Below are 16,864 nucleotides of genomic sequence, written 5' to 3' on the forward strand. Positions count from 1 at the left end.
CTAATGGCAGTTTCCATGAGCTCTGGTACTACACGCTCCCCTCTCTTTAAAACGCAACTAACATCACACAAAATATCCTTAAATCTATAATTAACATGAATATAACACAATCATTACATCTGCATACCCTATAATTCCATTCCCTCTTTCCATTTCCTAATTATGTCAAAAATTTCTATTCTTTTCCTCCCTTTAAGTCACTTTCCTAGCAGTCTTTGTTCCATCACCATCGTCGGCATCCCATTCTCTCTCAGCAATATCTTGTATCTACCAATTTTTTCTTCTTCAAGTTTCTTCCAACAGACGTCTGTCTTCCACCAACATGCCTAGAAATGTATTGCTTGTCTTATTTTACATTTATTCTATTTCCTCATTCTTCTCTACTCCCACCTCAAAAGCATATTGTTTCATTATTTTAACCTATTAACCTCAACGATCCAGTTTCTGAACCATACAAACCTACTCTCCACATTAAAATTTTCCCTAGTCTTTTCTATGCGTCTTTTTTGAAGGTGTCTGTCATCAACTTCAGCCTCATTGTAAACACTTATGTGCGTAACGCAATTCTTCTTTATATGTTCCCACTAATCTACCCACTCTCCTCCAAAATACCCCAAATAGGTGAACTGTTCTGCCTCTTTTAGGTTCTGCTCGGTACCATATTTGCACACTTCATTCCAAGAAAATGTCAAAACAAAATGATCATTTAGGGATTTAATTAGAAATTTTACGTGAAACGGTATCAAGTTACACATACTTTGATATTTGCTCATTCAATGAGAAAATGTTAGTCGATCTGAACATGAATTGAAGAATCAAAGAGTTTTAATTCGCATCAATAGCATTTGATAGTTGTCAGAAGTAGTGAAAAAGTACGTGTATCCGATGTCAGCTATAACCAGAAATAATTTTTCTTGTAACTTAGGTCCTAATTATCTTATCCAAGCCGGAAATTGAAAATAAATTTGCAATTTTTTACTTTATTCTTTTAAATTCTTAAAGTTATATGGTGGATTTCTGTGCCTCATGCTAAACTGCATTATTTTTAAGCAGAAATGAAATGTTTTATATGAAAAAACGCAGCATTATTGTGACTTCAGAGAGCGCTAGTTCTTTTTGTACAAATGAAAAAATAATGAATTTCATTTTTGCATTTAGCGTATATTTTATCGATAGCGCTCCGACATAATGCAGCGAAGAATGAAGACTAGATAACCCCTAATCCGGTAATTCAGAAATATTTGCATAATCTTACAAATATTTACCCCGAAAAAAGTTAATCAAAAATAGCTTTAATATATTTTCCTAATGTTTCAGCTTTGGGAATATTACCAGTATTCCAGCAAAGTAGACTATAGTATTATGTTGAAAATATTTTTGAGATCCATATTAAAAAAACTTGGTACTTTTCCACAGATTTTTATTAAAAGGTACAACACGTTTCACCGACTGACGGCATCATCAGGTACATGCCGCAAGTCGGTGAAACGCGTTGTACCTTTTAATAAAAAACTGTGGAAAAGTATCAAGTTCTTTTAATATGGATATGAAATATTTCCACGAAGTGAAGCCTGAAAAAGTAGAATATATTTTTGAGACTTTACTCAATAGTTTTCGGCTGTCCATTCATCGAGTTTATTCCTGCGGAATTGGCATTTCAGTGCATTTTATTTTTTTTACAAATTTTTAGGATCGTTAGAATATGTGGTTTTTCTTGTGTATGACATGAGAAAATTAAAATAGCCATAAATTAGCACACTATAAAGTTACCTTTGAACTACCTTTACACTTAACTCTGCCGCATCATGCGATGTAAGGTGTAAATGTGTAAAACAATGTTTTTGGAGTTATTCATTTGTCAACAAGTGGTAAATATGCATAAAATATAATCACTCGAGGAATTGATTGCATCTGGTTATCGTTAAATGATGCGTAATGACCAATAAAAATTAATGGTTTTTACGTATCATTTGTATAAGTGGCCAAAATAGCTGTTATGAAGGAATTTATAATCGAGTTTCACAACTCATTAATTATTTCATTGCATTTACGATTTTTAAAACTTATTCTGATAATGAAACTTGACATCGTGGCGATTATTAACAATTTTTAAGGCGAATACGACATTCCTACGTGAGATTTACCATCGTATAGTAGTGTTTTACTTTATTATGCATCAATAAATAGTACTTATTATGAATATTTGCCAATGAATTTCCAATATTTTCTGACGTTGTATACTCATCACTTAACATTAAAACGCGTCGTATCCATATGAAAAGCTGTAGAAAAAGGAGACTTCTTTTTATTCGAGTCCGAGCACTGCAATTTTAGACTTACATTTTTTTTCAGTATCATGATATTTTTGGTAAAGTAATCCCTTTGTGGATGTGGACCTAATGTGTACTCACCTGGACTCTCGCTTCTGTGAGATTAATCTTCATTGCGAGGTCCTCTCTTGTGAATACATCCGGGTAATGCGTTTGTGAGAAGGCAGTCTCCAGTTCCTCAAGCTAGTTTCAGCATCCAAGCATGGAAATACAGAAAATGTGATTGGAGATTAGTTTCATGCCGAATAGTGGTAAAAACTACATTAAAACACGAACTAAAATTACAGGATACAAAATTTCCCGCTCCAAAATGAGCAAATTATTTCAAAATTTGAAATAAAAACTAGATTACTTTTCTATATTAATCTCTAATAATCAATATGAACTAGCAGATCACTTAATAATCCTGGTCATTGAAATTATCTACGGTTAAGTTAAAAAATACATGGATTCCCAAGACAAGTTTATTACTCAGGGGTCAAATTTGGCAAGAAGTGATAAAAGTACTTCATCATTGCGATTAATGCATATTTATTATTTGGGCTTTAAATTAGTTAATTTTTTGAGCACATAATTATTTTGTCAGTTGAAGAGGGAATTGATGAAGTTTCTTTGCACTTTGACTGTTGGCAATGGAGTCGGATGCATAAAAAAAAGCGAAAAGCCCCCAAAAAGAGAAAAAAATGAGGAAATGTTCTTACCTGTTGAAGCGTGAACGTAGTTCTATTTCGCCGCTGTTTTCTTCTAACGAATGTGTCTTCGTGTATTGCCGGGTGGTATGTGTAGCTGGTATCTGTGGAGTACATGAAACGGATACCATTAGATTTATTTGTCTCTATGGCTTCACAGTACAGTGGCAACCTAGAAAGTTGCATGAGTTAGATGGTATGAAAATGATTGTAGAAAATCAGCATTGAGTTATTTTAATTTCAATCTTCGATCTTCGATTGAGATTAAAATAACTTTGGATTCCAAACGTACTTTGGAGAAATTGTTGAGGAAACTTTACTAGTCACCTTCCATTCTCTTGGTTGGATGACTGAGTCATGACTGCAATGAAGTTAATCCTGTTTGGGGAGTTTTTGGTTAACCAAGGGAATAGGGAAAGATTCAGAATGCCTTGTCAGAATAAAAGCAAAAAAAATCGATTTTATGTTTTAGCTATGAAAATTAGCCTAAAGAAATGATATAATATCTATACAATGAAAACTGATATTTGTTGCCAAAAAAAAATTTTCATGCTGTCAAAAAGAGATTATTCTTCGATGAAATTATTGCGCGTTGAATTCGCATTGCGTTTTTTTATATTAACTTCAAAAGCTTCAGAAAAAAAAAGATTTTCGGAAGGAAATTGAGGAGGGGTGATGGATTTTGGGATGAGACCCCATGGTTTTTGTGTAGAAAGAAGTATCTCCGGAAATCGTGGGAATATATCCATAATCCAAACGCCCCAGTGTGAAATTTCATCCCGTTTGTTAGAGGAGAGTAAAATATTGAACTCTTATCACTGGGAGCACTCGACGAATCAGAGCCAGTATAGTTTCCTGCTTACAAGATTATGTAGACTGAGTGAAATCTGCTCATTAAGCTTTGGCATACTCATGGAGATACGGTTAAATATATTTTATCAATCACATATTATTTAATATTTACTTGCTTCAATCGATTCGGCACGGTTTGTAACCACCGATGAGAAATACTCTTTCTCGTCACCACGCCTGGAAATTTGACAGCTTTGGATTAGATATTTGACTTAACATTTGGAAGCCTATTTGAATCTTGGTTAGGCATTACACATGCACTTAGTCAAGCATGTGAGTGCGACATAAATCGTATATACACTATCAGCCTCGATGAAAATTTTGTGGGAGACTTTTTTCAACCATATTTGTTGGTATGGAATAAAAAATTTACAGCAAGGTACTCCTTAAAAATATATTAAGATCATTTATTTTAACTATTTCATTCCGTGAAAGAGAGCATAAAACTAGCAACGGTTCTTCTTCGACGACAGGACACTTCTTATTGAATACAAATGTGCGATCGGCAGGTTTTTTTGCCTTTTTATTTTCTACGGAAATGTGGAGTAGCCAGGTGATAATTATTAAAAAAAAATGACACATGATCATCCTCAAAATATTTTTAATGTCGTCAGCAGAGCTTGTACGATATCCAAATTGCTTACTGTGTGTGTGTGTATATCACACACAAAGGACGAACACTGGAGAGGTGGGGAAGGCGGAATCAACAGATCACGAATGTAAAAATATTTCCTAGACCTTTTCCTTATATCTGTTGCTATATAAATGAGTATATATATATATATATATATATATATATATATATATATATATATATATATTGTATATCGATGATATTCAAACACTCACACGAGCAGCATAATATTTGGACGGCACAATATAACACATAAAATAGTAACACTTAAAAGGACACTCACATTGTAGATTGTTTGAGCTTTCGGCCGTCCAAATATTATATATATATATATATATATAAAATATATATATGTATACATTTATTTTATATATAAATATATTTATATGTATACATATGTTATATATAAATATATATATATACAAGCACACGTATTATTCAGGAGTAATGTGGTGGAATTTGAGCATAATAATGATAGCAATTAGATAATAGTAGCAATTTTCCACTAGATAATTATTAAAACCACGATCAATTTCGATGTAATATCGATCTTCAGGTGAAAAATGCAGTCATCTTCTGACTTACAGGGTTCGTCCGGAAAATAAGTGTACTGATTTTTTTCCGCCGCTCCAGGCGCGCCCAGCACCGCTCTGACGGGCTGCGATTGGAGGGGGGTATGTTGGCAAGCGACGCTGAAAAAGGCAGTCGGCTCTGAGCTGTGGTGTAGTGAGTAGCTCTGTTAACGCGAACCTCCACGCTCGACCCACGTCACGGAACGCGATGCCGAAGTTTTTGGAGCAGCGTTATTCCATCAAATCTGCGGTAAAGCTTGGGAAATCGTCTACCGAAACTGTCGGTATGATTAACCAGGCTTACGGGGAGTCAGCCATGTCCAGAAACATGATCTTTCGGTGGCACAAGATGTTCGTGGAGGGCAGAGAAGAGGTCGACGACGAACCACGGCCTGGACGCCCATCAACGACACTCACCGACGAAAATGTGCGAAAAGTTCGCGATGTACTGAACTCTGATCGTCGTCTTAGTGTTCGGATGATAGCAGAGCAGTGTAATGTGCCAAAAACAATAGTCCACGAGATTATTAGGGAGCAATTACAGATGCGAAAAATTTGTGCAAAGTTGGTGCCGAGAGTGCTCAGTGATGATCAAAGACTCAATCGTTTGGAAATCGCGACACAACTTGCGGATCACTGCAAAAATGATCCACATTTTTTAGAGAACGTTGTTTCGGGTGACGAGACGTGGATCTTTGAGTACGACCCGGAGTCGAAGAGACAAAGTGCGGAGTGGCACACCCCATCATCACCCCGTCAAAAGAAAGCTCGCATGAGCAAATCTCGGATCAAGGTGATGCTCATTGTCTTTTTTGACAAAAGGGGAGTCGTCCACTACGAATTTGTACCTGAACGACGAACTGTAAATGCTGCATTTTACTTCCAAGTGCTCGACAGGCTTCGAAAACGAGTCGCCCACGTCCGGCCAGCGATCAAAAACATCTGGCGGCTGCATCACGACAATGCGCCGTCTCACACCTCGCTTGTCGTGTCGGACTTCTTGGCTAAGCACGGCGTGGCAACGCTGCCGCACCCGCCCTACAGCCCGGACTTGGCACCACCGGACTTCTTTCTGTTCCCGAAGATAAAGAGGAGTTTGAAAGGAACGCGATACGGGACTTTGGACGCCGTCAAAGAGGCCGTGACGACGTGTCTTCGAGAGGTTCCCGATGATGCCTTCGCGGGAGCGTTCCAGGAATGGGAACGCCGCTGGAACAAGTGTATCGACTCACAAGGGTCCTATTTTGAGGAATATTAGCTTAAGATATGTAAAAGTGCAATAAATTTTTTTTCCTGAGCTCAGTACACTTATTTTCCGGACGAACCCTGTATATGCATGTACCAGTACGTACATCGAAAGTAGTAGTACATAAAAAACCGGTTGTGGTTTAAATAAATATGTGGTGGAAAAGTGCTACTATTTGTTCATTGTTACTTCCACGATCCACGATTATAATGGAAACTTTAAAGAACCACCCTGGCAAAAAGTTCATATTTCACATAAGGAATAGGTTAAGGAACTACGACAATTGTGAAATTTATAGGACTAAAAACACCTGTCAGGGGGCGCAAAATCCGTGGCTGGGTTCATCCAGCACGGTAAGGTATATGTGCTTGATCTGGGCGTGATGCATATATCCTAGCAGAACCGCTCAAAACTTGTAGCAAACAATCAATGTAAATAATTATCTTAACGAATTGGCAAATTGATAGCTTTTAGGAGCGCTGCAAGTAACAAGATTCTGGGAAAATTCGAAAGAAGAAAATATGGGGAAATTTTGTCATGAAGAAATAGTAACAAGGTGTTTGTCGGGGTTTAAACATCATGCAGGATAACATTAACGAGCAGTCCCATAAGTGAAATTGGAATTGAAAAATTAAAACATTGCAGTGAAATCTGATGAAAAGTCACCAAAGAAGGTCAACTAGCGATTGCCTTCAGGTACATTTTCCCCTTCGGTATTTATAGAGAGGGATTTTGAGGCTCTTCAGTGATTGATTCTAATATCACCAACGATGGCACCAAAGAGCCCCGTCACATCCTTGTCATATGACAAGGATGTGACAGAGCTGTAAATTAAATGGGGATATAGAGGTATAAAATTTATTAACAATTTTAGGTCAATAATACGTTGCGGTTTTTACAACCACGGCCTTGACTATCTCAAAATAGTTTTTGGCAATGTAAAGCTGAAAATTTGATCAATGGATTAATCTCAAGGATTTATGACTATTTAGAGGACTTTAAAATAATATTCTCCATTTTTTTGTTAAATCTTTTGGGAAAGTTGAGTTCATGAATTACAAAGTTAACTTTCAGTACTTTTTCATTCTCATAATGAATTATATTTGAATAGCTTTAATAAATTATTACTACTCAATATTGTATTATTAGTATAAACGAAGCACGATATGAGAATGCTTATTAGGAATAACGCAACTTACTCTGACATTCCCAGTAACAATTACGCCAAAAGCTAACTCGTGCAAACACTTTTTAAACAATCTGCACAGGAAACTCTATCAATAGTCAATTAGAAGACATTAGAAGCTACACAGATGTTTGTAACTTCATTTAATACATTTTACAATGTATTCTTTTCCCATTTCTTTAACTATAGTGAAGCTGTAAGTTCTGGTATCCTACACTTTAATATTACTTAATGCATCCATGAAGAAGACAGCGCAGAAAACGCTGTTTGCTTATTATGTCTCGTTATTTTCAATTTTGACGTGATTGTCTCTGTCTGACTTAGGCATCATTTCCTCTGATTTTTTTTGGCAGGGTAAGATGATCTTTGTGCTGTGATATCCTGTCCTCTGTTATTATATTTTCCGTTGCCAATATGTCCAATCACCTAAAGCATTTATCTGTGCGTTGGTGTGATATAACGTACATTTTATCACCAAAAAACTGATACATTCATTTTCGTCTCCCCTGTAAAATAAATTTTTAATGGGCCACTTTTGGGTGATTTTTCTACGTGCATCGTAACTGTGCAATATTTGCAATTTCTTCGGGTTTTAATAAAAAAATAGGGTGGGCACTACATGCCATATAAATCAATAATGTTATTCGTCCATTTTTTGTTGATTAAACCGTGGAAGGATTTTAATTGATCGCCATGGGATTGATAGTGCTTGAAATCTATGGAAGCGAGGTTTTGTTTATACTGCCAAAATATCAGGCCAAGCCATTCACATGGAGATGTAGATTTGCGAAACTATCGCGGTTGGGGTACGACTAGCACAGTTATTTTTTTCCTTGGAGTTGGACCGGCATAAACTTTATCTTGTGGGCTCATCCTCAACATTGACGAAAGATGGTTCCTGTGGTGAGTACATCCGACTATTTATACTGCATTTGAAGGCCATGTTTCCATCATACACAGGAAGATGGTAGACCAACAATTTAAACATCAAAATTAATGTCAGGACGTATTGATAGGCTTTATTTATATTATCCCTTCTGGTAGAAGAAAAATGCATGACACTAGTCTATTTTTCCTCCAAGAATGGAAGAATTACACTTGGAAAGATTTGATTTATTCAAATTGAATGGCAACGAGTGTATCACGTTACAGTGAACACAGAAAATTGTGAACGTCCATTACATATATAGACGTTGGTAGTAGCAGTTATTCTTTAAGGTTCAAACTGACCTGGTGCGTAACTATGTTGTAGAGATGAGAGAGAAACACGATCGCTCATATGTATCATATTTGAATGTATGTCGGAGAGTTTTTTAGAATATGCTTGAAAGACACGTGAGTCCATTTTCGCTAAAATTTCATCGCTCAGATATTTAACTTTTTATCGGTCGTCCTTGTACATGATCATTGATGATCGATCAATTACGATAAGTTAATTTCATATTTATATTTATTTTCTAATGCTCCTTTCTACAGTTACACTTTCCAACACTTCTTTGATGGGTTCTTTGAATCTATGTTCATTGAAAAAAGAGCATGGATGAATTGATTAAATGGGTTCCGATGTGATAAAAAATGTTTGTTGAATCTATTTTGAAATAATTTATGGCAAATTTACCACCGTAAAACTATAGGTAAACATTTACGATACATATATAAACAGTATTGGGTCAAAGGTTTAGAAAAAACAACGTTATGGGGAAAATAAAGAGATATTCTTTTAATGTGTGATTTGACACTTTCATATGATTTTTCAGTTCCTCGGGTATTTCTTTAATTTTTCATCTACTGTAAATTATCAATTTAGCAACTGATAATATATGTTACTACGGCCATTTTGGAACGATAATCCACTACTGACTGCTGTTCATTAATTTATGCAATAGATGGGTACGAATATTCGAATAAAAAACCGTATTACTCATTTTCAATGCGAAATGGAAATTAGTAGATTGTTCAACTACTGGCACATATTTCATTTCGGATGCAATAAATTAATAATTTCGTATTAAGTAGAAAAAGTCCTACTAATTCCTTAAATAAACCTCAATTAATCATATTCATTAAAGACTTAGAGAAAATTTACTGGAAACTTTGATCAAGAGTTTAGCTTTGTGCATATACGAATAATAATACGTGTAGTCTAAGGAATAAAAACGACCAAGTTATGGCGAGAGAAAGTTTGAGGAAGCAGGTGGGTATTTGAAGATGGTAGATAATGTAGGTGGAATAGATACAAAGTGGCCATCGGATATTGAAGACCGTGATGGAAGGGAGATACTTCGTAGATGACGTAGGAGTAAGGTAAAAGATATATTGGTGTTCGTGCAGTGATAATAGCAGATATCATTATGAATCAACTGAGTGATACGTTATATGGGCTCAGTGAGTTGACACTCTCCTGCCAGAGTAAGCCCCAAGTCCAACTTGCGAGCGAGAACCATTTGTAAAACTTTTCGAAAGGCTAAATGATTCATAACTTTTAAGAATAAAATTTATGAGCAAAAATACAAATCTATAGATATTTTATATGTATAGATAAATATTAGGATGACTTGGCTTACTTCATCTGTAAGTGATGGATGGGCGTTTGGTAAATCAGCCCGTATCTCACAAAAAGTCTAGTCAAAACGTCATGAAAATTTGATTCAGTATTGAATCGTTTATGCTAGTCAGAAAAAACAAATCAATACCCAATAGAGCCGGGGTTTAATTACTAAGTGGGTTTTAAAATGATTTAATGGCAGACTTAATTAGACATTCTTAGGCAAAATATTCCAGAAGCATATCATTCCACAGCTTGAAACTCCGGTCAACGATTGCTTAAGAGAGTAAATTACAGGATTGAAGCAATTACACTGAAGAGTTTCCTTCAGATTTATTAAAGTCCTAAATATCTAAAATTTGATTCAAGATATTGAATTTCGATGCTATAGGAATTCATGGAATTTGGAGGAAAATTTATAAATGTGATAATAGGTTCGATACCTAATGTATGTAATGCTTTTAGAATGAAAGTGGCGATGAACCTAATACGAGGGTCATCCGGAAAGTAGTACCCGTTCGTGCCGCATGAAGTGCTGACGACGCGAGTAGCCGCTGGACGAGGTCAGATAGCTTCAGTGGCTTGTCTGCCTTCTCTGAGCCAAGTTGCGTGACGCTAGCATTGCCTGTGTTGTTTCTGTGATTGTTTACAATGTTTAAAAAAATTGAGAACGCCACCAGTTGTGAAGTGAGGGCAGTGATTAAATTCCTCAATGCAAGAAACGTTCGCCCATGTGATATTCATCGCCAATTAAAGGAGGTGTATGGAGACAATGTAATGGACGAGTCATCTGTTCGGCGGTGGTGTCGCAACTTTAACATGGGGAGGGGGAACACACACGACGATGAGCGTTCGGGGAGACCGTCTGTCATTACAGACCAACTGGTGAGCTCAGTTGACGAATTCGTGAGGAACGATCGGCGCGTCACAATTGATGACATCTGTGAGCATTTTCCCAATGTTTCTCGAACAATTGTTCATGAAATTGTTAAACACCATCTGCATTATGCAAAAATTTGTGCAAGATGGGTCCCTCGCGTATCTCAATGAGCTGGCGGCGAAGGACTATGCAGCAGGAATACAGAAACTTGTCACACGTTATGACAAATGCCTTAATTTGCTTGGAGATTATGTTGAGAAGTAGTTTAAAGTATCCTCTTTCAAATAAAATTTTTTATGTTTGTTAATATTTACTTTTGTGTCTTTATTTCACGAACGGGTACTACTTTCCGGATGACCCTCGTTTGTAAATAAATCAAAGAATATAATAGTGGTGCATATATATATATATATATATATATATATATATATATATATATATATATACACATTCAAACACGAAATACCGCCAAACGGCGAATATATATATATATATATGTATGTATATATACACATATATATGTATGTATATATATATATATATATATATATATATATATCTTATATATATAAATATATATAGCATATATAGCATATCATAGCATTGCATATTTTATATTTTTTAAATGAGGTTATAAAATTTTTAAAATTTATTAAGGAAAAAGAAGTTGGAAAAGGCGTAATCCTTCAATGTCAATACGAATCAGGCCGATTAAATCAAATAGAGTAACTCTAAAGAAGTTATTCATTCATTGCGAACTCGTTGTGTTTAAGATACCGCGATTTTTTTGTTCCAACGACAAAAGTGTGCCAAGAACCAAATATTTAACAAATGAAGAATAATCTTATTGGAGTGTAGATTCGTTAATCAAGTTAGAAAATTTCAAGAGCCAGCATATTGCATACAGTGAATTATTACTGTTGACGAGATGACCGACCGATATCCAAAAATATTCAAGCTAATGAAAGTATAATGCTGGTGGATAAAAAACTAGTAGAAAAAAGAGCCAGACATCTGCTGTCCATGTAACTCTAAAAATAAAGGTGAACAGTTGTTCATTGAAGAGAGAGTGAAACCAAGAAATGATGATATGAAAAATATACACAAGGATTTATAAGCCAGCTTTTGCAATTACTATAAAAAATTCCCGAAATAATTTTTTTATTCGGGAGCGACATCAGTTCTAAAAAGAGGAAAGGAAAGCATTCAACTTTTAAGGGAGATGAAACGTAGAGCTGCTACGTACAATTTACGTGGCATGTACTGTACGGGTTTTGATTCTAGTACATTGTCGTGGGAAATAAAATTGCCACGGACAAAGAAGGCAAATTAAAGTAACCTGAGACATACTACCTTGATCAAAAAGTTCCCGGAATAACCACCGTGTGGCGCTCCCATCGTTCCGATTTGAGTTCTGTTTTTTTTGTTAAATTGGTACATCTGTTGTTGATATTCCCTTTAAATCTTAGTGTCATAACTTGACATTTGCAAAAGTTACGTAGCCAAGAGTACATCTATCTCTGTGTGTGTTGGCGATTTTTACAATTTCAGAAATGGATTTAAATTTGCAACAACGAACTTGTATTAAATTTTTCGTAAAAAACGGATTTAGTGGCGCACGGACGTTGGAAATGTTGGAAAAGTGTTTCGGCAACGTTTCTCTAAAAAAAACGGTCGTTTACCAGTGGCACGAGCGGTTCAGAAGTGGTCGTGAGTCAATCGAAGATGATGAACGCAGTGGCAGACCATCGACATCGAAAGTCGGTGAAAAAATTGATAAAGTAAAAGAAATGTTGGTCAATAACCGCAAATTAACCATCAGAGAAATAGCGGAGGACTTGAACATTGCCTATGGATCCGCCCAAGACATTGTGGTTAATGATTTGGGTTTCCGTCGTGTAGCAGCAAAGTTGGTTCCAAAAGACCTCAATTTCATGCAAAAAAGAGACCGTGTTGACGTCGCAAAAGACATGATTTGCGAGGCTGAATCTGATCCCACATTCATCAAAAGGATCATTACTGGAGACGAGACGTGGGTTTATGAGTACGACACGCAATCCAGACATCAGGCAAGTGAATGGCGTTCACCAAATGAGCCGAGACCAAAAAAACCAGGTCGTTTTCAGTCAAAAAAGAAGGCAATGCTGACGGTTTTCATGGATTACAACGGTGTAGTGCATCATGAATTTTTGCCAGAAGGCCAGACAGTAAACAAAGAGTATTATTTGGGCGTTATGAGACGTTTGCGTGAAGCAATTCGCCGAAAGAGACCAGAAATGTGGGCAGAAAACTCGTGGATTTTGCACCATGATAACGCACCGTCGCACAGTGCTATCATTATTCGTAATTTTTTGACGAAAAATGCAACAAATACCATCCAACAGCCACCGAATTCACCTGATTTGGCTCCCTGTGACTTCTTTCTGTTCAATCGAGTTAAAAAACCATTACGGGGAACGCGTTTTAGCAGCCGAGAGGAAGTAATGGAAAAATCGCAGGAAGCACTGATGGACATACCGAAAACCGAATATAAAAAATGTTTCGAGGATTGGATCAAGCGCTGGCATAAGTGTGTTGCAGTCGATGGGGATTACTTTGAAGGGGACAATATAGATTTAGATGAATAAACTTGTATTTTTAATTTTCTGAATAAATTCCGGGAACTTTTTGATCAAGGTAGTATAGGGGTCATTTTATTTGAAAGCATTCAAATGAATAATACCAGAAGGATAAATGAATACTGATGCGATACTGGCATCTGAATGAAGAGCATATTTCATTTATTTACATGAAAATAAGACCCTAGATCTTGAACAAATTACCTAAGAATTCAGAAAATATTTTGAAAAGCAGTAAAAAAATTTCACTTTGAGTTCGTAACCAACAGGGACGCGTGAGCGCAGAAGTTTAAAAAGAAATATGAATAGAGAATTACTATGTATATGTGTGTGTGTGCGCGTGCGTGTGTGTGTGGACGCGTATGTTTGTGATTGTGTGTGTGCGCACGACAACACTATTTTTTATGCTATTACAAGGAATAAAAATGAAGGCGTTTTTGGCTCTTAGTATTCTTACGGAGAAGCTATGATGACTTAACCATGAAAATTTCATTTTATCTGCAACTCTGAGGAATCATCATGATTTCAATAAATAATACAGAAGCAACGAACTGGAGCGTTTAGTCCAATTGTTAGAGTGCCTGTTGACTGGGCGTAGGACCGGGGTTTGATTTCGTGTGTAGTTTCGGGGTATCCTCAGCTGAGTTTGAAATTTGTTGACGGAGAAATTAGAAAATATAATGCATGAGATGGAGAGAGGAAATGTAGAGATTTTATAGCTATGTGATGGGTGATGGAAGGATAGATGGGGATTACTGGAGTGATAGTTATAGAGTATCATATTGTGGAGGAGAAATGAGTCAGCGATTTAGGGCAATAATTTTAAGTAAAAATAAAGAAAAGAGCATTGAGCGTCGAGAAAGGAGGGATTGAATTTTATAAGCATGAGTAGAGGTAAAAGTGGAGCCAACGAATTTGGTCACTGATCAGGTTAATCAACCAAAGGGAGGAAGGATAGGACTGGGTATACAATCAATTAGAGAAAATAATTGCTGGCGCCCCTGGAAGGAAAATAGTGACAGTGATGATGTATTGGAACGTGACTGTAGCCGAAGGTAAATATGGTAGTAATTTAGATAACTACAGTTTTGAACAAGAAATGAGCGCGGGTAAACTGCAATAGAGTTCTGCATGTGACGAAGTTTAATCATGACACCCACTTGAAGAAAAATCATATTTTAATACCAAAGTAGTATAACGTTGGATTCGTGACGATAAAAAAGGGACGAAGCTTTGGAAAATAAAATGTATTACCATTTACCGGAACGATAAGAGTGAGTGAGGGCACGGACACTCGATTAATTGAAGAAAAATTACGGTGGACGATGGACGATGTGATTAGAAGTTTGGTGAAGAGAAGGAAACAGAAGAATGTAAGCACAGAATTAGGTAAAAGGGGAGTATAAAAATTTGACCAATAAACTAAGGCGGTAAACGTATAGATCGAAATAAACGTGATAGAAAATTCACTGCGAGGATGAGTTTTTAAAAATGAAGGTTAAAATTTGGGCACAGTACAGAAATATGAAAGTATTGTCAGGAAGTAAGAAGAGACAATCCGTTCGTTAGCCAGTAAAATTATTAGTCGAACCACTTATGATTTAATTTAGACCAAAGAAATATGTACATACAGGATCTATATGTACATATTTACATGTGCATGGTAAAAACATAAGCCTGTAACCTTAGCCATAGTAAGAGAATATGAACATAGATGAGGATACCGTACATAGGTCCAGGCATTCTTGATGGAGAATTGAAAAGGGTATTTAGGAATTTGAACCTAAATAAGTACCGTGGGGTTGGATAAAATTCCCACAAACCAACTTAAGGGTTTAGGAAAACTTGGGAAAAACAGTTTTACCGACTAGTTCGTAGGATTGATGACAGAGGAATTTGATTGGAAGGTTTTGTCAGGTTGGAGAAAAATTCCCATTCCAGAAAAGAGAAAGGCAACATGAGGAGAAAATAGAACAATAATTTTGATATTTAACACAACTACAACTGTACTTAGGATTATTCAATTAGTTTTTGGATAGGAGGGTCTATTATTACTAAGGGGGAGATCAGTTTAGATTCATAAAAGGGGAGAGAGACTCGTGACTGCATAGCAATACGACTAACGATCGCTAACTCAGAGGAGCATAAAATGAAATCAGGGTTCAGTTATATGTGTCGTGTATTTCTAGGCACTCGATAGGGTAATTTGGTTCAATCTATTGAATTTAGCGCAAAAAAATAGGATTAGATTACAGGAATAGGCGACTTATCCGTAACCTGCAAACGTATCAGACTGCTTCTGTGCGAGTGGGGGATGAGGAATCGGGATAAGCAGTGTTAGGAAGAGGAGTAAGACATGGTTGTCCATTATCACCCGGGAAAAATAAAATCCCATGCGTAAAATCAGTTTTGCGGATGACCAAGTTTGAATTTGCCAGTGACCGAGAGGTTGCAAGCATTGCTGAGGACATAGCATATTCAGTACGATAGGTACGGGTTGTGAATAAATGTAAACAAAATAAAGGTTTTGTGTTTTTCAAGAAAGAGAAAGAAAAGTTAAATACTTAAATAGGATATTGCAAATTAGAGTAGAAGGATCAGATTACCTATATTGAATTTTTTTGGACCAAAATTGTGAAAGCAGCAGGTACATAAGAAGAAGAATTACGTTAGGCAAAGGAATTTTCCCGAAGAGGAAGAAATTGGTGCCCGACACCGTGAGCTAAGATGCTCGTTAAGAATAAAAGGCTAATTAAATCTTTGAAAGTGGCATGCTTTTGTACGGCACAGAAATATGGTTATTGTAGGAAGGCGATAAGCTTAGATTGAAACATTTTGAATTCTTGATGTGGAGAAGAATGGAAAAGGTGATATGGACAGAAAAAAACGAACGATTAAGAGCTAGACATTGTAAGGGATAGGATAGGATAAATCCAAATGATGTAGAAAAAATGGATCGAGTGTTTTGATTGGAGTTGGGATGTTGCAGACTGTGGGGAGAGAGGGGAGAATGTTAGGATAGCGAGTAAGGGGTAGGAAGATGATGGGACTGTTGGACGTGGTGAAAGGAGAAAACGAGTATGTTGAATTGAAGGAGGGTCTGTTGTAGTGTCGGAGATATGCTTTTGCTATGTTGGGAGAGGCAAAGAAATGTCGTTGTATATGATAGTCTTTGCGTTTATCCAGAAGCTAACTAAAACGGTAGATTATCAAAAATAAATAAAACGAGGATCATATTTTCAAAGTAAGTGTCCAGCGTACGAGAATTACTCGTAATATCTGAGCTTATTTGATACCATTGTGACAATTTTC

General features: G+C 36.3%; 1 protein-coding gene across 1 annotated transcript in view; it reads right to left on the bottom strand.

Moving 5' to 3' along the window:
• LOC139686162 (diencephalon/mesencephalon homeobox protein 1-like) overlaps positions 1–16,864 on the bottom strand; it is a 188,581-nt gene that overhangs the window by 131,941 nt on the left and 39,776 nt on the right. Inside the window, exons 3-4 of the mRNA XM_071583346.1 lie at positions 3,032–3,123; positions 2,412–2,513 (exon numbers count right to left, since the gene is read on the bottom strand). Coding sequence (XP_071439447.1) covers positions 2,412–2,513; positions 3,032–3,123 — 194 coding nt within the window. The remainder of the gene's footprint in view (positions 1–2,411; positions 2,514–3,031; positions 3,124–16,864) is intronic.

Source organism: Hetaerina americana, unplaced genomic scaffold (genome assembly GCF_022747635.1).
Source record: "Hetaerina americana unplaced genomic scaffold, ioHetAmer1.1.p SCAF_13, whole genome shotgun sequence".
NCBI classification, from domain to species: Eukaryota; Metazoa; Arthropoda; class Insecta; order Odonata; family Calopterygidae; genus Hetaerina; species Hetaerina americana.